Source organism: Protopterus annectens, chromosome 6.part1, assembly GCF_019279795.1.
Source record: "Protopterus annectens isolate FY-2018-M chromosome 6.part1, PAN1.0, whole genome shotgun sequence".
In the NCBI taxonomy this organism is placed as follows: Eukaryota; Metazoa; Chordata; order Ceratodontiformes; family Protopteridae; genus Protopterus; species Protopterus annectens.
In genome coordinates, this window is record NC_056738.1 from 273782662 (window position 1) to 273803823 (window position 21162).

At 41.3% G+C, this 21162-nt stretch overlaps 1 protein-coding gene across 1 annotated transcript in view; it reads right to left on the reverse strand.

Moving 5' to 3' along the window:
• ORC2 (origin recognition complex subunit 2) overlaps positions 1 to 21162 on the reverse strand; it is an 829308-nt gene that overhangs the window by 731920 nt on the left and 76226 nt on the right. The window contains exon 4 of the mRNA XM_044075702.1: positions 11651 to 11737. Within this exon, the coding sequence (XP_043931637.1) occupies positions 11651 to 11737 (87 nt within the window). The remainder of the gene's footprint in view (positions 1 to 11650; positions 11738 to 21162) is intronic.

The following is a 21162-nucleotide window of genomic DNA, read 5'->3' on the forward strand; positions in this document are numbered from 1 at the left end:
GAGCCGATCCTCAGCTCCGAACCCAAACAGCAAGAACAAAGGCGAGATGGTACAACTTAACATAATATTTACACACACACACACACACACACACACACATATATAGATATATGGGTTCCATTAAATTTGTCTAGCCATGTTTTGTCAACACCCATTTTGTAGAATCTATTTAACAGAACAGAGAGTCAAGGACTTTGAAGATGACTCCACACGGAGTAGCAGCTTAATTTCAGCTCTCTAACTGAAAAGTGAAACTCAGAAATGATAGCTAATGAATTTGTCTTTTTGGGTAAATTTCAGATTCGGGCTAGCAAGTGCAGTGCCTGGATGCCAGCAAAGAAGAAATTTAGAGAGCCGGAAAGAAAATTAACCAGAAAAGGAGAGAAGTAAACAACTGTTCGGCAAGAAGTAGTTCAAGCTTCAGCTTGGGTGTAAGATATGACTTCCAGGAATCTAGAAAAAAAAATAGTCAAATATGCTCAGAGCTGATACAAATATATCAAATACTGAAGAGTGTATCAACTCAAATAAAAGTTCAGGAAAAAAATTGAAGCTTTATACAGATATTCAGAGGAGCTGATAAAACTGAAAAAATCAGATATCGAAATGAAGAAAAAGCTGGCTGCACATGAAACTGCTCAGAGAGATGTTTAAAAAATGGTAGAGGACAGCACATAGGGGAAACATGAGATTTTCTGCAGTACCAGAGAATCTAGAAGAAACAGACTACATTAATTTTATGAAAGCACAAATAAGGAACTGGACTGTCATTCCACAGCAGTTGCTGTTAATCAGAAGGTCACATCGAGTTTATGCTCCAAACCTGGCAATAAGATAGCAGCCAAGACCTCAAATGGTAAGGATGCAATCTTACCAGAAGAAAACAGAAAATGATGACTTGCTGTTCACCAGGCAGAAGAGGAGTAAATTTATTCCAGCAATCAAGGAATGTTGACACCCAAGTGAAAGATTTAAGTTGCTGTATCCAGCTATCTTCACAGAAAGTTTTTTCTTGGAGGATCACAGTCATTTTGATGCAGAACATGCTAAGGAGGAAATGCAAAAGTTTGTCCAACAAAAAGTGATCCATCAAACAAAAGGGGAAAAAGCATGAGAGGCAGAGAAAAGCACAGGAATTAACTAGAAGAAACCAAGAGTATGTTGGAAATGAACTACAGACTGGAGATGAAGATCAACAGGAAGAAAGCAGCAACTCGGAAATAAATGAATAGATGTGGGATTACAATACATCAATCATGTTTGTGAAGTACGTCTGAACATGAATACCTGGAAATATTGGACTTTTTTGACTTTGTTAAAATTGTAAGAGACTCAAAAGCATATGCCCTACTTAGTGTCATTAAAGTCTGGAAGAATGTTAAGGAGATATGAAGAGGAAGTAAGTGAGTAACTAAGTGAGTAACCAAGTAAAATATTTTTGTTCTTAACAGTACTTTTACAAAACATAACAGATACTGCATCTTAAATAGTAAAGCATTTTCTGCTTTGGTGCGTGTGTGTGTTATAGGGGTACTAAAGTAAACAGCTGCCCTTCTGTTTCTTCTTTATTTTTTGTTTAGTTTTCAAAAATGTTTGCACTGCAATGTAGAAACAGAAGAAAGTCGGGACAAAAAGCATGTTTAAGATTATAGGCTGTAATCTTGGGATCTTGAGGCAAGGGACAAGTTGTAGAAGTATACAGATCATGATATAACTAAAATTGGCATTCATTTTTAAGTTTTGCATAGAGGAATGACTGTATTAAGGACATTGGCTGGCTTGATCTAACAACAAGATTTAAGTGGAACCAAGTAAATTATTTATTTATTTTACATTTGTTAACTGGGATAGTCCGACTGAGGTGAGTAGCCCTTTTTCAGCGAAGGCCCGGGAAGAAAAGCTCCATGAACATTACAATAATGGTTATGCTTAAGTTATTAAACAAGTTATACAGAAATACATTTTTTAATTAGTAGTTAAAAATTAAAGCAAAAAGAATATGAGACGGCAATATAAAATAGCAACAGTGTTGATAAAAGTATAGAAGATGCAGTATATAACAGTGAAGGGACAATGCTGTAAATCAAGGAAGGCAAGGTGGTAACAAGGTAATTCTGTAGAGTTCCTAGGGGAGTGAGAGGAGAGATGTGAATTTTTAATAGTAATGTAAGGAGGTAACCGTTCTTGGTTGGGATAAAGGGGTAAGTGTGCTAAGGAAGGGTGGGGGGGCACTGAGGTAGAGAGAAGAAGAGGTCAGTACAGCATAACAAATAAACAAACAAACAAATAAATAAAGAAAGAAATAAAGAACACTGAATATAATGAAGAAAATTTATTTAGCAAATAAATGTTCACAGTGCAACATGAGAAAATTGTAGCAGAAATCAACTGTGTATCTGGTTCTTGTGTTTCTATGGAGACAAATTGATAAGGGGGCAATAAAAACAGAATACCTATTCTTTACGTGGCTAAAAAATGTGGTTTTCTGAAAACATTTAAACTGCTTTTTTTGGGTTTTTTTTACATCTGGGAGAGGAATAAAGAGAAGACAAAAACAGACAGAACTTGGTGTAAGCAGAAGCACAGGATGTACTATGTGTCTTAGCATGGATAATCTTAATTATTAGGTCAATTAAAAACCGAGCATGTGAATTTGACAAATAAAGGATTCCAGGATGGTTATTCAGCAGAATATTTGGGACAAATGAAAAAGGGTAGAAGTACTTATATTAATTGCTAGAGGAGCTCCAATAATGGTAGAACAGGAACAAAGATAATCATAGATTTGTAGTAGTAGATTTGTAGTAGTAAGGAACTACTGGCAAGAGTATGAGGATTATGCTGGCATGCATCAATATTCCACCTAAAACTGCTACAATGGATCTTAAGAAAATTCTGGGAGTAGTACTCAGACTTTAGCAGGGAATATTATTTGTAGGTAGGGAGTAGAATTAATTTACAAGTATGAGTATGTATCGGGGGGCCTAGAATGGAAAATACAGCTAAAGAGGGTATCCAATAACTATTTCAGATCAGACACTTACAATAACTAAAATAAAAGTGCAGGGTAATGAAATAAAAATGACACACTGCTGCTTCCCCAACTATCTGTTAAACAGAGAGGAATTTAAGGAACAGACAGTGGAAATTATTCAGGAGTTATTAGGGAAGATACAAAATGAATTCGCCGACTCCTCTGAGGAAGGTTGGGTGGAAGACCAGCCTCCCCTCTGTTTCAGAATCTCAAGGATGTCCTCGTCACAGGGAGACTCAAGGGAACCTTACCCTTCATCAAAATCAGTATCTTCCATGAATGACTCCTGCTGGAAGTCCAAGTGGTTCCTCTTAAACCTCCTCTTCACAAGGACATCTTCGGTGGGGTATTCCAGAGAGGTATCCAAAGAGGACATAACCACAGTGGTTAGATCCTGAGAGTTTTGTGCTCTCTGTCCCGGGAAAGAGAATGGAGGAAACTCCTGTCGAGGGGAAAGACCAGATGTCAACAGGGTAAGTAATGACTGACTGCCTGCCACAGACAAAGCCCTCTCCATGGCCTGGAAGGCAGGTCCACCAGTACAGGGTGGGTGCCCGGAACCGAAAAAGGATTCCTTCGGAACCCTGGTCCCACCCCACACAGAGGGAAACCCCTCCGAGGTCGAAGCTGGGGCCGGATTTACAAATGCAAAGGCACCAAGGGGCATGGATAGCTCCGAAAATGCTAAAGACGAAACCAACCCCCCAAAACAAACCTACGGCCCCAGGATTTCTCCAGGTCCAATACACCCAAAGCAATCAGGTTAGTGATCAGTGCCGGGGAAGGAGCTCTAACAGGCACTGAAGCAGTTGGTACCAGAATTGTTTACACCATAGACTCTGAAGTCTCAGTGGGAGCTGGAGGAGGAAAAAGAGGAACTGGAGTAGATGTGGGCTTGGTTCCGGCAGCACCGGCACTAGGAACCGGAACCGAAGAAAATTCCCTGGCCACAAGTAGCTGTTCCACAATCCTCACAATATCGGACTCAGTGAGACTCCCGTTGGATCGAGCAGAGGAAATGGAGGGAGACCTGGGAGGATGCTTCTCCAAAAAGGGACTAGGGAGGGCAATCAGCAAAGGGGTCCGCTGAAGGAGAATACTGAGCCAAGGTAAAATAGAAACAGGTAAGTCTTTTGGCTCCTGAGTTTTGGTAGGAACCGATGTGGATGGCACCAATGAACTCTGTGCAGAAGCCAGCACCAACAGTGCCGAAGGCTGAGATGCTAGAGTTGTTGGTGCCGAAGATGCTGTTGGCACCAAAGATGATTCAATTACTTTCCTACCAGTTCCAAGGGAACAGTAGAAACTGAATTAGACTACTTTTTAGGCTACTCCATCTTACTGGAGGAAGAAGTAGTAGTAGAAGGTGAGCTTTCTAGTCTGGAACCTGATAGAGCGTCGTCAAATTCAGTTTTTAACAGGCCCTTCAAAATAAGTTTGTTTTAGCGTCCCATTAAGTGTGACGGCTAAAACCATGACATATGGCACAATCTTCTTGGAGGCGAGCAGCTCCAAGACAATAAACGCAAAGAATATTCTTGTGCGAATTGGGCATCTTCCTTTCACATTTGAGACACCTTTTCAAACGGGAGGTGTGTTTAGTCAGTTTGTCTTCCTTAATTAAGAGAAAGACACATGCACACAAGGATATAGCAAGAAAACTATTCTAACTAGAAACTTCTATTTACCTCTTCAGTAAAAAAAGTACAAGTACCAACAATGGTACAAAGGAATACCAAAAGGTAATAGGAAGAAATACCAGCAATGGTACAGAAGACTACCAAAAGGTAGGAAACAGAGTTGCACACAGTCGCACACACATTAAAGTGAAATTGGAAGGAGCGGGTAGAGGAAAGGTAGAATAAATAATAAAAAGTTTTATATATATATATATATATATATATATATATATATATATATATATATATATACACATATACACACACACACACACACACACACACACACACACACACACACACAAGGAATTCACCTACAGAAGAAAAAATTGCTTTGCTTGACAGCTTACTGGTGACGCGTCTGGCACATTAACAAATGAGATGTGAGGTAATTTGGTAAGGAGCATTATGGGTAGAGGTGAGCTCGAGAGTTTCTTGGTACGCTCCAGCTGGAATAATGGCAGAGTTGGTTCAGAGGGTTCGGAACCAAACCCACTGTCAAGGACTATGTGAAGACTGATATCATCAGATCAGATACTATATTTCACAGGAACATTTGCATTTTAATTGAAAGTTTTGATACGTATCCAATAACTATTTCAGATCACACACTTATAATAACCAAAATAAAAGTGCAAGGTAATGAAAAAAATGAGACACTGCTGCTTCCCCACAGATCTGTTAAACAGAGAGGAATTTAAGGAACAGGTAGTGGAAAGTATTCAGGAGTTATTAGGGAAGATACAAAATTTCTTCAGCAAATGTAGCTAGGGAGTGGGATAAAATGAAAGAGATGTTTAAAAAGAGAATAAAGAGCAACTTAAAGTCCACAAACCAAATAAAATATTACCACAAAAAGCCATTAATAAATAAAGCTAAAAAATACAAAAAAGGCAAACACACACGGCACAAAATCAAATTAAAAAACTTACTTACCATAAATGTAGATGTTCGAGTGCATTCACTGTTGCAGTCATTACATTTGGGTTATCTGCTTGCAGGTAACCCTCAGTCAGCCTGATTAACAAAGTCTTGGGTCCTGCATCGGTTGCTGTCCCTTCTTCCATGACGTCAGGTCGTCAGGGGTATAAAACATGCAGCCGATGCCATTACATCAGTTTTTCTTGCCCCAGATGTCAGGTGCCCCCCTAATGGGAAAATAAATATAAAAGTACAAAGATATACCTCCAACAAAAAAGCAAATACAACAAAAAGGTTTTTAAGCATAGTAAAGGAAACTAGAGGTATAGCCAAAAGAAGTTAGGGGGCTGGAGGGAGGGTAACCAGGACTGCAACAGTGAATACACTCAAACATCTACATTTATGGTAAGTGTACACAATTGTACTATGTTCTTCGCGTTTCACTGCTGCGGTCATTACATTTGGGTAGATTCCCAAAGCTATGGCTGGGAGGAGGAATTTAGATAGCATTAGGGACAGCTATAAGGCCCTGCAAGACTGCAGTGGCAAAGCCAGCTCTGGATTTAGAGAAAACTAGCAAATGAGAATGCTTGGTGAAAGTATGTACAGAACTCCAGGTAGCAGCTTCTAGGATGTCCCTCTTAGGGTCCCCTCTGAGAAAGGCTGTAGAGGTAGATGCATCCCTGGTGGAGTGAGGTCTGATCTCCTGGGGGATAGGTTTTCCATGGTGCTTATAGCAGAAATGAACGCAATGGCTTATCCATTTAGAAATGGTTTGCTTTGAAATAGCCTTCCCCTCTGCCCCTGCAGAAAATGCCACCAGCAGTTGTTCAGATTTCCTTTGAGGTTTAGTCCTGTCCAAGTAGAATCTAAGCTGTCTGTGCACATCTAAGGAATGCAGTATCCATTCCCCCTTATTCTGTGGATTGGGAAAAAGGTTGGCAAATGAATGGACTGATTAAGAGCCACACTGGATACCACCTTGGACATGAAGGATAGGATGGATTGGTTCTGAGGGACACCAGTCCACATGAAAGATGATGAAAGGCTCCACTGCCATAAGGGCCTGTAATTCAGATACCCTTCTAGATGAAGTGATTGCTGAAAGGAAAGCTGTTTTTCCAAGAAAGAAATTTTAAGTCTGCAGTAGCAGCTGGCTCAAAAAGAGGTAGAGGGAGTTTCTCCAAGACAAAGTTAAGGTCCCAGGCTGGGGTTGGAGCTCTCCTGGGTGATCTCAAATTTTTGGCCCCTCTGAGGAACTGCTTGAGCAGTGTATGAGAGAAGAGGGGAGGTTCTGTGTTACAATGAGCTGATATGGCTGAGGCGTGGATTTTAATGGAGGAAAAAGACAGGCCGTTGTGAAGCATCCCAGTTAAGTATTGTAAAATCTGAGGTAAATTGGGTGCTGCTGTGCTCATCCCTTGAGATTGGTTCCAGGCACAGAATCTTTTCCATTTTTCAGCATAAGATTTTCTAGTACTAAACCTCCTTGCCTCTAAAACGATATCTATCACAGGTTTGCTGAGGGATAGTAAAGAAGAGATTAAGTAATTAGCCAGGCTGCAAGGTTCAGTGTTAGAAGCTGAGGGTGCAGAATCTGGTTCTCCTGCTGAAACAGCAGGGAAGGAGTATGAGACAGGTGCCATGGAGATAACCGTGACATACTGCGCAGGAGGGGGTAGCAGTGTTGGCGCGGTCAGTCTGGAGCAATCAAAATCATCCTTAGTTTGTCCTGTTGGATTTTTAGTAGTACTTTGGAGAGCAGAGGGAGGGAAGGCATAGACTGATAGGTTTTTCCAGCTGAAGGACAGAGCATCCACTTTCCAGGCTTGTTTGTGGGGAGTCCTTGTGCAAAATTTGTCCAATTGGTAGTTCTGGGGAGAGGCAAACAGGTCTATATCTGGGCTCCCCCCATTTGCTTGTCAACATGTTGAAAATCCTTGGTTCCAGTTTCCACTCGTGTGGGTCCATTAGGTTTCTGCTTAGTCCATCTGCCAGTGTATTTAATTTTCCTGGCAGGAATTGAGCTTGTAGGTGCACTTGGTAGCTCAACTCTGTGTTCCACAATGCCATGGCTAGTCTGCAGAGGGGGTAAGAATGTGTACCCCCCTGCTTGTTTATGTACCACATAACAGTGGTGCTGTCCGTCTTTACCATTAGTTGTCCTGGAAGAATGTGGTCCTTGAAGGCTGTCAGAGCATTCTGTACAGCTTACATTTCTTTTTGATTGATATGCAGGTGCATTTGACTTGGGTTCCATTTGCCCTGAATGCACTTCCCTGCCAGGTGAGCCCCCCCCCATGCATAGTCTGATGTGTCTGTTAGGATTTGGGCGGCAGGGGATGGTGTGAAAGGTGGTCCTTTGTTTTGGTGGCAGGCCTCTGTCCATCAAAGGAACTCTAAGCATAGGCAAGGTATGATAGGAATCATTGTTTCTAGGTCTTGAGAATGTTGACCCATAGGCTTTTTATATACCACTGTAGTTTCCTCATATGCAGTCTTGCATATGGAATTAGAAGAATGCAGGAGGCCATGAACCCCAACGCTTGCAGTATTTGTCTTGCAGATAGCAGGGTTTTTGTGGCCACTTGTTTGAAGTAGGTTGTCAAATGAATTTGTTTCTCTGGCGTGAGGTAAGCCATCTGGAAGGTTGTATTCAAGCTTGCTCCCAGGAATATAATTTGTTGACAGGGTACCAGGTGTGATTTCTTTTCGTTTATGGTGTACCTCCAGACAAGTTAGAACAAGTTGTACAAAGGCCAGATGATTCAAAAGTATGTCCTGGCTTTCTGCCCGAATTAGACAATCGTCCCGGTATGGGTATATTTGAATATTTCTTTGCCTGCAAAATGCAATAACTGGAGCTAGGCACTTTGTGAATACCTTGGGCGCAGTAGATAAGCCAAAGGGCAGTGCAGAGAACTGATGGTGCATGTAGCCTGCTTTGAAGCCTAGGTATCTTCTGCAAGACTCCCTGATTGGGATGTGCAAGTATGCTTCTTTTAAATCTAGTGTTGCCAACCAGGCATCTTTGCCTAGCATAGGAAGTAATTCGTGAAGAGTCAGCATCTTGAATTTTGGAATCTCCAAAAAGGTGTTTAGAGTAGACAACCATGAATTGTCTTTTCTGAGTACCAGGAAAAGTCTTGAGTAGAAACCTTGTCCCTTTTCCTCTTCTAGTACCAGTTGAATAGCCCCATGCTTAAGAGAGAAAGTACTTGTTTTTGGGCCTCTGCCCACTAATTTGGGGGTAGGTCCGGCCACCCGCTTGGTGTTGGCAATGTGTGGAAGTGAAATCTGTATCCCTGGGACACTATATATAAAACAAATTTGTCCTGGGTAATGAGTTCCCAATTCTTTGCATGAAGAGCAATCTTTCCCCCCAAAGGGGCAGTCAGCTGATAAGTGCTTGGAAATTTTAAAAGGAAGTCATTGAGACAGTTTACCAAAGGAGGGAGTCTTATTATTCCCAGATTTGGAAGTGGTGGCCCCCCACTGCTTAGTTCTGTGTGTCCCCTGGGACTGAAACCTGGGGTTTTTGCTGTGGCTGGGTTTGGCTTGAGAAAACCTGGAAGGGGCTGGAAAGGACTAATTCTTACAGGGACAGTGCCTACTAAATCTAGGAGGTTGAACTTGTAAAAAATCTTTAACAGTTTGCATAGATTTAGCTTTATCTTCCATCTTTTTAAGAACTTCCTCTGCCTTGTTGCCAAACAGGCGGTCCTGATTTAAAGGAGCATCCAACAATTTAGCTTTAACATGATCAGGCAAAGACTGCTCCTTAAGCCAAGCATGCCTTCTGAGCACAGACCCAGTAACAGCAGCCCTGTAAGAGGCCTCTAATGAATCAAAACCACATTGCAAAGTATGTTTTCCAATTTGTTCAGCAGAATGCATTAAATCCTGTAATTCTTTATTTTCCACACAGTCAGGAATCAACATAATTTTCTGTTTAAGCAGTCCAATAACATGTTGCTGATACTTTAACATATGAAACTGGCAGTTTAAAGCCCTAATGGCCAAGGTTGCAGAAGTGTAAACCTTCTTACCCCATCTATCCAGTGCCCTGGAGTCTTTATCAGAAGGAGTAGGATTTTTAGCAGTAGAAGCCTTAATGCCCTTGGGCCCCTGTGAAATAGTCTCTGGATATGCAAGAGGATTTTTAAAAAGGAACTTGTGGGACTCAGGGACCCTGTAGTATTGGTCAGGTTTTCTGGGAGCAGGAGGCAGGGAATCAGGGGCCAAACTAGATTCCGAAAAAGCATCATCAACAATGTCTAGTACAGGAGGAATAGCTAAAGGCCTATGCTGAGGTAGGAGAAGTAAATCCCTAAGCCTATTTTTTGAATCAGAAAAATCCTGCCTTTCCCAGTGGAAATGCTCCCTTAGAGTATGTAAGGTTTCCCCAAAAGAAAAATCCTCAGGAGGGGAAGCAGGGGGAATGGAGTCCTCTGCATCAGAATTTTCATAAGTAGATAAAGGCAAATCCAGATCATCAGAAGAATCAGAAAAAAAAAACAGAATCCTGTTCAGAAGATTCATAATCAACTTCAGTCCTAGGCCTCTTAGAAGGGGGGGGGGTTGGCTACCCCTGATTAGAGTCATTAGATCTTCAGCCATTCTTATCATTTGTTTTTTTAGGCATAGAGGCCTGAGCATGTGGCCTGGGCGTCGTTTTTTTAGGCATGGATCGAGATTTAGGCCTACGTAAAGAAGGAGGCTGTTTAATATGAAAGTCCATAGGCCTGAATGCACCCTCAGAAACTAGTGTCTACACAGCGGCTCCAGACCCATCCAAGGTAGAGACATCCACAGGTTCCATAGTTGAAGCATCTCGCAGCATACCGGACTCCGAATGGGGTCTCAGTAGAGGCCTGCGAATCAGAAGTAGTGGGTATCAGGGGCTGCCAAAGTGCCTCACTGAGTACCGGTGAACTGGCGACTGGCTTAGAAGCATCGTCGGCAGTTTTGGACCTCTGTCTTTATCTTTGCGTTTTTTCAGAATCCCGGTAGTCGGATGGCTAACCGACGACATTTCTGGATAATTAAACCGAAAACCAAAATATTTATAGGCGAAAATATACAGACGACGGATAGTATGCTGATTAAATAAAGCACAAAACCGACAGCAACATACGTCGTGGTCAGGGCCTAGGCAAGGAATACAATACAAATGAAAATCTTTATGAAGTATTTGCTTCCCACAAGTAATGCAATTATTAACTTTTACTGACATCGGTAAGGAGCAAGAAGAAGTTTCCCCAACGGGGTACTTAGCTTTAGTTGAAGACTTTGGTTCTGAAACTCAAAAATGAAAATTTCAGGAGTCAGCCGACCGGCACTTGCGAACTGCTTCTGCTTCGGGCACCGCATGGCAAGAAAGACTGATGTAATGGCGTCGGCTGCATATTTTATACCCCTGACGTCATGGAAGAAGGGACAGCAACGATTGCAGGACCCAAGACTTTGTTAATCAGGCTGACTGAGGGCTACCTGCAAGCAGATAACCCACATATAATGACTGCAACAGTGAAACATGAAGAACATCACCCACCCAAGAGTACATAGAACATGGCCAAACTACAGACTAAACACACACACATATCCCTACAGCAGTAAGTAACTCCAATTATCCTCACTTCTCCATATCAGCAGCAGCTAAGGTTACATATACTGCAACTTCACCACAATGCCACAGCAAACATGTCTGGAAAACACTGAACAGTCTTCACTCCTGCTGTTACAATCAACCACTGCATTACAAATTTATCACATAAGTTCCATTCCCTGTAAACGACAAATTATACTTAGAGTATGGCAATTACAGTCACTATGGAAACTCACATTGCAACACCCTCCCATCCCCACCCCCACACAAATACAGTTTTTCATAGCTTCAGAAAAAAACGTGTAGTGGTCCTCCAAACATTCATCATCAATGGTTCCTCAAGACCAAAGTTGTGTTTAATTCAGTAGTGCTCTATTTGTTACACCTAGCTCATATAATCCAACTTACCCAACTGAGCCATCTTGTTGCCCCGCTTGACTGTCTGGAAGGCATAAACCTGTCCACCTCCTCCAATGGTTCCATTTCTTGAGCTATCTGTAAGAGGATGAAAGGTTTCAGTTTCTCAAAACAAAATGAACAGCTACTGCAGCACAGCAATTCTGCAATTACACAAGAAAATTACACATTTTTTACCTATTTATTGACCAGTTAAGCTCACTGGATACAACAGTTCTTTTCAAGAAGTGACACGGGAGCACTGTCTGGCTAAGCAATTTCCTCATAAATCACACAGTAGGCAAATGAAGGTGAAAGGAATCAAACTCTGTACCACGGGGGTATGAAGCAGCTAATTCAGACATCAATATATATATATATATATATATATATATATATATATATATATATATATATACACACACATATACATACACATACACATACATATGCACACACACACACACACACACACACACACACACACACACATAACCTCTCTTATGAAACATACCCAGTAAGAGTTCACATTCATTGTGGAAGTCTTCATCTGTGGTGACCATTCTAGCAACTCTAACCAACCTCCGCCCTTTTACCTCAAATTTCTCCTGATGGAAGGAGAAATGAGTTTGAATAAGTGGGTTTTCTAAAAATGATAGCTATAAATCTGTGGTTATTCCTGTCCTTACTGAGAAGGACATCCAGGTAAAAAATTTTTCTCACTGTCAAATTCATACGTAGATTTCAAAATGTTACTAGTGTTATGTATGTTAAAAATGCCTCAATCCTTTCCATCCCACCCTTCCATAAAATAAAAATATCATCCAGGTAACGTGTAAATCTTAAGTCTATCCTTGTACTCTGGATGGTCTAAAATGTACTGGTACTCCCATTAAGCCATCACTATATCAGCAAACATTCCACCAAAAGGGGAACCCACAGCTATCTCAGTTTTCTGAAGATAAAAAAAAAAACAACGGTTAAAAACCAAAAAATTGTTGTTCAACACCAGCTCAGATCCTCATATAGGTTGATGTCATGCTGTGGGGCCCCTTTTCTGTGTAAATACCCAACCACCATACCAATTCCTTCAACCTGGGGAATGACACTAAATAAATCCCTTACAACAGTTGTTAAAAATATGTCATTATCCTCAAAATGTGTTTCCTCTATGGTAGCTAAAAAGGACCATGAGTTTTTACAAATGTGTTTTTCTCTGTGTAGATGTACTTTTAGTTTTTCGTCAATAAATTTTGCACGGAGGTATGTGATGGAATTGTGTCCATCAAGTATAGAGTGCATTGTGGGGGGTCTGATATGCTCTTGTGTATCTTTGGGATACCAAATAACATGTGGATTGTGGGGGAGGGCATGCATAAATAGTTGAAAAGATGCACATCGATTCCTCTTTTCAAGTAACAAATTGTCGAGTGGCTTTGAGATGTTTCAATAGCTACAATTTACTTCATTTTTTGAAACCCCTTGATAAGTGTCAGTATCTGATATTCTTTCCATCCTTTTATTCTACTGGTGGATATCCAATACCAAATTGCACAGAGGAAACTAGTTTGCAGTGACAAGCACTGTCCCCACAGTTGCAAACTTGATACTCCTGATTGTGACTGACATTCTCACTCCAACTGCCTAATCAATAAAAAAGGGTCTGTGGCCATGGATATGAACTTTCCTACTGTCTTATTTATCTGCTTGGTGGATATGAGCATCCTGAAGCAATGCAGAAATTGCCTCATGTTTACTGACAAACAGTTAATTCTCAAACAAACTGATACGGTATGTGAGAGATGTATTTACACAATGTCACTGGAGGCAAAGCTCTCACATAAAAGTACTCCTAATGTCAACAAGCTGTCAAACAAGTACACATGCTGCACCCATCACGCACAATTCAAAGCAGACATATCAACCCACATATGCTGAAGCAATTAAATGTAACCTTCTTAAACCACAAAGACCTCCTAGATGAAGTACACATAACAGATAACCTCAGCAGCCTCAAATGCACTCTTTCAAAACAACACCCATATCAACACAGAGCTACACCCCATGCAGCCTCTACCTCTAAGCCCATAAGGCAAGTAACCACACAATCCAACATTCTAATCAGTGGAGACTCCAGCATGAGACACAATGATGTCCCCCTCACCAGGCTGAGTAAGGAGAAAGTCACGGTCAGTTGCTTATCAGGGGCTAGGATCCACCACATTACTCACGCACTCAAGTCACTAGACCACAATTACCAATATGACTCAGCCATATTCCATGTGGGAGTAAATGACCTAAGACATACCTCCCTAGATTATATGAAGAGAGACATCATGGAGCTCGTGGAATGTGTGTCTCAGACTGGTATGAGCCTAGCACTGAGCAGTATTTTACCTTCTACCAGGATAATACCACAATATGAACAAAAGATGACTGACTTTAATAACTGACAGTTTCGGGTGTCATTCTAAGGGGGTGCAATACTTGTCAGCATGGAAGGAGATTGTCAGACCACGGTGCTTTGCCAGGAATGGTCTGCACCTCTCCCACTTAGGCTTTCAAATATTAGCCAATACACGGTCTTCCCCATAATGCCTTTTTTAAACAATGCCATACTGAAAGTACTTCCGACATAGCAAATCAAAACCAAGAAAATCTAAAAGGCATTACTGCTCAACTCTAGGAGTCAAAACAAAAAACTCCACTCCCTAGAAAGCTCTCCTTACCATAGAGAATGCTGACATCTGTGGTCACTGAGACATGGTTTAAAGCTGCAGAAAGCACATAAATAGTGCAAGGTTATAATGCCTTCCACACATTTAGGCCAACTACTTCAGAGGCAAAGATTAAAGGTGGTGGTGTCTCTAGTTACATAAAAAATAAATATACTTCAAGGCTAGTCAAACAGGACAATGCACTTCATCTGCTCCATGTTCACATCACCACAGGCAAAATCCAATACTACTTCCTTGTAAGCTATACCTGTTCCTCTGAAGCCCCCAGCAATCACATAAACCTTCACAGGTTTACTCAGACCATATCCTCCCCCACTAGGTATAGCAAAGACAATGGTAGTATCCTACATTGGATCCTGATCAATTGTGACGCACAGATGCACTATTTAGGCACACTACCTGATGACCTAAGTGATCTTGCCTTACCTATATCATCAAATACAAAGCTGAGAACACCCATCTCCACACCTATAAAGTGACACGTAACAAAAAAACTTTAACCTGGACAACTTCCTATATGATCTCAAGGCCTACAACTGGTCAGAACTTAAAAGACTCCCATTAGACGAGGCCGTGGCCTTCTTTTAATACCAAATTCCTCAATATCCTTAACTCCCATGCCCCTATACGCACCATCCGTGCCAAAACTAAAACTGCCCCATGGCTAACTAGACTTACAAAAACCAAAATAACTCATAGAAACAAGGCATGGACCACTTGGCATACTTCTAGAGACCCAATAGACCTCATTCGATACCGTCAAATAAGGAATGACACTAAAAAATCCATCGTATTAGACATAAAATACTACTATACCCACCTACAACAAAAGCATCAAAACAAACCTCAAAAGTTCTGGGCTGGAATAAATAACCTCCTCCATCCAGGCCATACTACCACTCTCACCCCATCAGCAGCCCTTGATAAAACTCCAGTAGCTATCACCAACATATTCAATTGCTTCTTTACTGAAACTATTCAGACACTAGCCACCCAACTCACTTCTACCAATCCCACCCCCTCGCTTTACCTCAAACATTATTGACAGCTCAAATCCTCCTAGGACACATCTCTCCTTTAGCTTCCAACCTATCCCTACTACCCTCATCTGCACCCTTCTCAAAAAACTAAAACCCACTACTCTAGCAGCCGACCACCTCCCTGCTGAGTACCTGCAATTAGCTGCAGATGCCATCACTCTCCCAGTCTCAATCCTCATTAACAGATCCATCTCCGAGGCAACCATCCCATCAACATGGAAAATATCACATGTAATACCCCTACATAAAGGAGGTAGTTCCATAGAACTGTCTAACTTTAGACCAATTGCCATACTTTCACCACTAGCAAAAATATTGGAAAAATGCATCCACAAACAACTAATGTACTACCTTAACCATAATAAACTACTCACAGACTCCCAGCATGGCTTCAGACCACACCGTAGTACCACATCATCTCTCTTATCTTTCACCAATGTCATCAACTGTTAGAAAAATATGTATTAATGTATATGTTTAGTGCTTATTAAAAGCTAAAAGGGTTAACACGCATTTCATTCTATTTTATGTACAGCTTAATTCTGTATAAAATTAGAAGATGCTTTTCAAACTGCAGTATGCTTTCTGAAATTGCAAAATGCTCTCTGACCTAGTATTTGCTAGCACAGCAAAATTCATGTTTATGCCTTTTAAAAATTTACTGAGAAGCAGGTGATTATCTGCTAGATCAGAAAAATGAATGAATAGTTTTCTATAATGTTATTGAACTTAATCAGCTCTGTTCATGTTATAAGAACATGCACAGCTGCAGAAAAGAAAGATACATCAAACAAAGACTGCTTGAAAAAATAAACTATAATCTGTACTTGCTTTGTGCTCGAATTAGCCATAGTACCTTGAATGGTAACATTGCATAGTAAAAAGTTGTATCTGACTGGTGGTCATCAAGGCCATGTTGCTTTTCTTAGAAAGTTTTTTTGTAAACTTAATGTGCCAGCAAAAAATCATGGACAAACAGCTGCTATAAAATAATATTAAAAGAACTTGTGATTTATTACGTCAGCTTGGTAGGCAATGTCTTGTAAAAAAATGTATAAAAATAGCTTCACTTCCTAATTCTAGTTAGACAAACTCTGTATTAGCACGTTTTTGTCTCCTTGCTGCAAGATTAAAGTGCCTTAACCTAAACCTGCCGTGTGTTGATCTTTTTAAAGTTGTTTTTCCTTTGACATCAACCTTAATCGAAACAACAAACTATCAATCAGCACTCTTTCTGGACCTTTCTAAGGCCTTTGATATGGTTAACCATCAGCTACTGCTCAGTACCCTGAAAGCTGTCTTCATGGACCACAGTGGACTACAGTGGTTCCAATCCTATCTAAGTGGTAGACAGCAGGCTGTCTTATGGCAGGACAAGCTGTCATCCCATCTCCCGGTCACCCTAGGAGTCCCTCAGGGCTCTATACTAGGACCCCTCCTCTTCTCTATCTTCATAAATGACCTTCATACTACCATTCCAAATGCACACTGTATCCAATATGCCGACAATTCTACCTTGATTTGCTCTTCCACTTCACAAACAAATCTACTATCCCTAACCCAGAATACATTTAACAACATTGAAAACTGGCTAACTAATCGACAACTACTCCTGAATCCCAACAAAACCAAGCTGCTGCTTTTCTTACCTACCCATAGATCTACTCAATCATTCTTCACTATTAAGTCTAACAATGGCACAATGATCTCCCCAGATAACCAAACTAAGCTCCTAGGAGTACTAATAGATACTAACCGCAAATTTGACGTGCATATTGACCACACTATTAAGTCCATTAACAAAAAACTAAGCTCCCTCTACAAAGTCAAACCTTTCCTCATCCCTTTTGCTAGGGTTGCTATTGCACGAACCCATCTTCTCTCCCTCTCCTCTATGCCTCACTGGTATTTACTAACCTGTCTAAAACTAACCTCAACAAACTATCCTCCTGTTACTACCATATAGCTAGATTTGCCACAGGCATGGCATACAGGACTCGCCGCTGCAACAACTTAGTTGAACTTGATTGGCTGGAATTTCCTTCCCTTTTGAAGTTCAACCGAATTACAGTAGCACACGAAGTACTCAACCAACCTGACAACACCCCAAATCTCAAGAGCATTATCAGCCCACATAATACTCTCAGGCCATTTCGTTCCTCCAACAAAACTATCAGTCCTAACCGTAAAATCCAGCAACACAGCAGGGGAGTCCCTGTTTGCTAACTCAGTTGATAAAATTTGGAACCAATTTCCTGCAACTCTTACCCAAGAAACAGCTCTACCCCTATTTAAAAAAGGCCTCAAAATATACTTTAAAACTAACTGGCTCTGCCCCTGCCTAAACCCCGAATAGCCCAATCCAACAACTTGGTCTTTCTCTACCTAACTGACCGTTAGCAAGCCAGACATTCTACTCATCTGTTGGGTTATGCCATAATGTACAGTCATGCCTGCTGAGTTCAACCTTTTTGCATACTGTAGCGTTTTCCTATTGTGCTTTACATCTGTGAAATGTGCATAGGTTAGTACTCTGTAATTATGTGCATAGGTTAGTACTAAGCTACCTACCCTTGCAAGCCATTTTAAGCCTAGCCAATTATCCCTTGTGAGACTCAAACCCTGTACCTTGTGCTGGTAAGGCAAACATCTTAACCATTAGGCCACACTCTCAACTGCACTGCTAACCTTTAGCATGTGCCAGTGTATTCCTACTGTGTTATACCTTCTGAAATGATGCATCTACATCCTTTTGCTCTCTTGAGTATTATTGTACAATCATTATTTTTGTGGAGCTTTTCTCCCCATGCCTCCGCTGAAAGTGGACATGTATCCAGTCGGACTATCCCGGTCAACAATGTAAAATAAATATAGGTCCCCCTCCATGACCCAGGAAACCCATACCATTGATTTAAACTTATTAGAAACACTAACCATTGAACCCAATACCATATTCATGGGTGACTTTAACCCTCTATTAACTGGGAATCCTATATGACACTAAACGTACATGCACAGAGATTCCTGGATTTTGTAAACACAAACTCCCTGGACCAGATAGTCAATACACCAACCTGAGGTCCAACCATACTGGATCTGGTTTTCATTAATATGGGTGAATGCTGCACACCTCCTACTGTAATGACTTCCCTGGTAAGGTCAGACCACAAAATGGTCTCCGAAGTAAAAATAAAACCCGGACCCCCAGCTAAACCTGGAATATTCAGGAACTATTCTAAGGCTAAACTCTTAACCTACTTCTATTACGTGAGAACCTGGCAAAATTTCAAGGCCCCATAAACCCAGAGAACACTGCTGCCTATGCAGAACTGCTCACAGAAACCCTGTACAAGCATGTTAATAGCTGCATACAGGCAGCTGTACCCACCAGGAAGAAGTACAGAACTAACTCAAAAAGCAAGCCACCCTGGTGGAATCACAAAATTCTGTATAACAGGAGGAAGAAAATCATGGCAAAAATTATATGCAGCACCCAGCAGGATAAAAGCACTTGCACCAAACTAAACAAACAACTCAGAGGACAAAAAGTCTACCAAAGCCAAATTTGAAGTAAGTTTGGCCTCCCAGGCCAAGAACAACCACAACACATTCTTTAGCTATGTCCGCAACCTCAAAGGCAATACACAATTGTGTGCAGAGGTCATTGTAAATGGAGTCACCTATACTGAGCCAGAAGATATAGCAAACCTCCTGGCTGATAAATTCAGCTACAACTTTACCCCTCTCTCCCCATCAACCTTCCCTAGGGAAATATCATCAAATATAATTCCCCCTACTATAACTAGGGAACAGGTCCTTAATCCTCTAAGACCAAGAACACTGCATCAATAGGCCCAGACAATACCCCAGGATGCCTTCTAAATAACATGAAGCATGACCTATCAGGGCTTCTGGAATTACTATTTAACTGTAGTCTCCAAACAGGCTTCATAACTCATGAATAGAGAAAGGCAACAGTCATCCTTCTGCACAAAGGTGGGCCATCTACAGACCTTGGAAACTACAGACCCACAAGTCTCACTAGTCTTGTATGTAAAGCCATGGAAAGAATTATCATGGAGATGATCGATAGAGATACAGTAAGCCTCCAGACTCTGGACCCAACCCAGTTTGGTTTCATCAAGGGCAGATCGTGCCTACTCAACCTGGTGAATTTCTTTGAGAAGATCACCAAAACAATGGATGAGGGCAAAATCCTGGCCAAGGCATTTGACACAATGACCCACTTTGGCACTGTTGACAAATTCAAGAGGTTAGGTACAATCTGATAGGTCACCCGGTGGATAGCCAACTGGCTCACATATAGGACCCAGGAAGTTTAGAATTGGGAGTTCACCTCTACAAAGAGGCCAGTCACAAGTGGAGTCCCACAAGGATCAGTCCTTGGACCGCTCCTTTTTTTTTGGCATTTACTTCTCAGAAGTAAAGGCCAATGTCAGTGATCTCTGGCTGACTAAATTTGCAAATAACTGCAAGTTAGGAGCTGTCATTGAATCTCACATTGACACAAATGTTCGCCAGGAGGGACTGACAAACACACAACTGGTTTCAGAGCCATGAACTAAAACTAAATGCCAAGAAATGCAGAATAGTATCCTTTGGGAAGTCATCCATCCCTGGTAACTATCATATTGACAACACACCCCTCAGAGCTGAACCAGTAGTCAGGGGCGTAACGATATACACAGATAGTAATCTAGCCTTTGACCATCACATGTCTACAGTGGTGAGGAAATCATTTTATGTTGCGTAACTTATAAACAAAAGTATGGCATCCAAGTCCAAGGAAGTCATTTTTCCACTGTATTCGGCATTCGTTAGACCCATCATGGAGTACAATGCCCCCTTTGGTATGTACTTAACCAGACATATCCAACAACTGCAACATCCACAGAGGTTCCTCACTAAAAGAATACAGAGGGTAAATAAAATGTCCTATGCAGACCTCATGGCCCTATCCTGTATTCTGTCTCCTACAGGCTTTTGAGTGGAGATCTATGCCTGGCTTACAGAGCAATGTCAGACCCCACTCTGATGGACCTCCTACATATCCACAAAACAAAACACCAGAATGACCCGTTCTAAAGACTTAAACCTTGCCGGTGATGTAAACAGGACCTGCTGGAGAGAGAGAGGTATGTATCCTAGAGATTACCCCATCTATGGAACAGGCTCCCCATCCTTGTGAAGCAGAGTTCCTCCATAACCCAATTCAAGTGCAACTTGGACAACTGGATGGAAAACCGGAAATTCATCCCTGGTTTGGCACTTATGTCTCTAATGGACACAGGCAGCCTGTAAATGGTTCATCTCCTAGGCCCATGCTTACACTTATCAATGGTATCAGTACTTGTCAGAGATTTGGGGTGCATGGCTAAGCTTAAAAAGGCCCTTGTGGTCGTTGGCCTAGTAAACACCTATGAAATTATCACAATGATCCCTCCACCTTTGTAGAGTTTCATGATACAAACCTTTTGCTGTTTAAGGAATCTTAGGTTTCTTAACTCTTCCTCACTCAAATTATTCTTACCATTGCATTGCCCCATAAAAGCATTCCTTATATCAAGTTTGCAAACTTTCGCATATAACCCTAAAATAGGGTATAGAGCCAGGTTAAATTTATTTATTTTATTTTTGTTAACCGGGAAAGTCCGACTGGACACAGGTCCATTTTCAGCGGAGGCCCGGGGAGAAAAGCTCCATGATACAATACAATATTAGATTA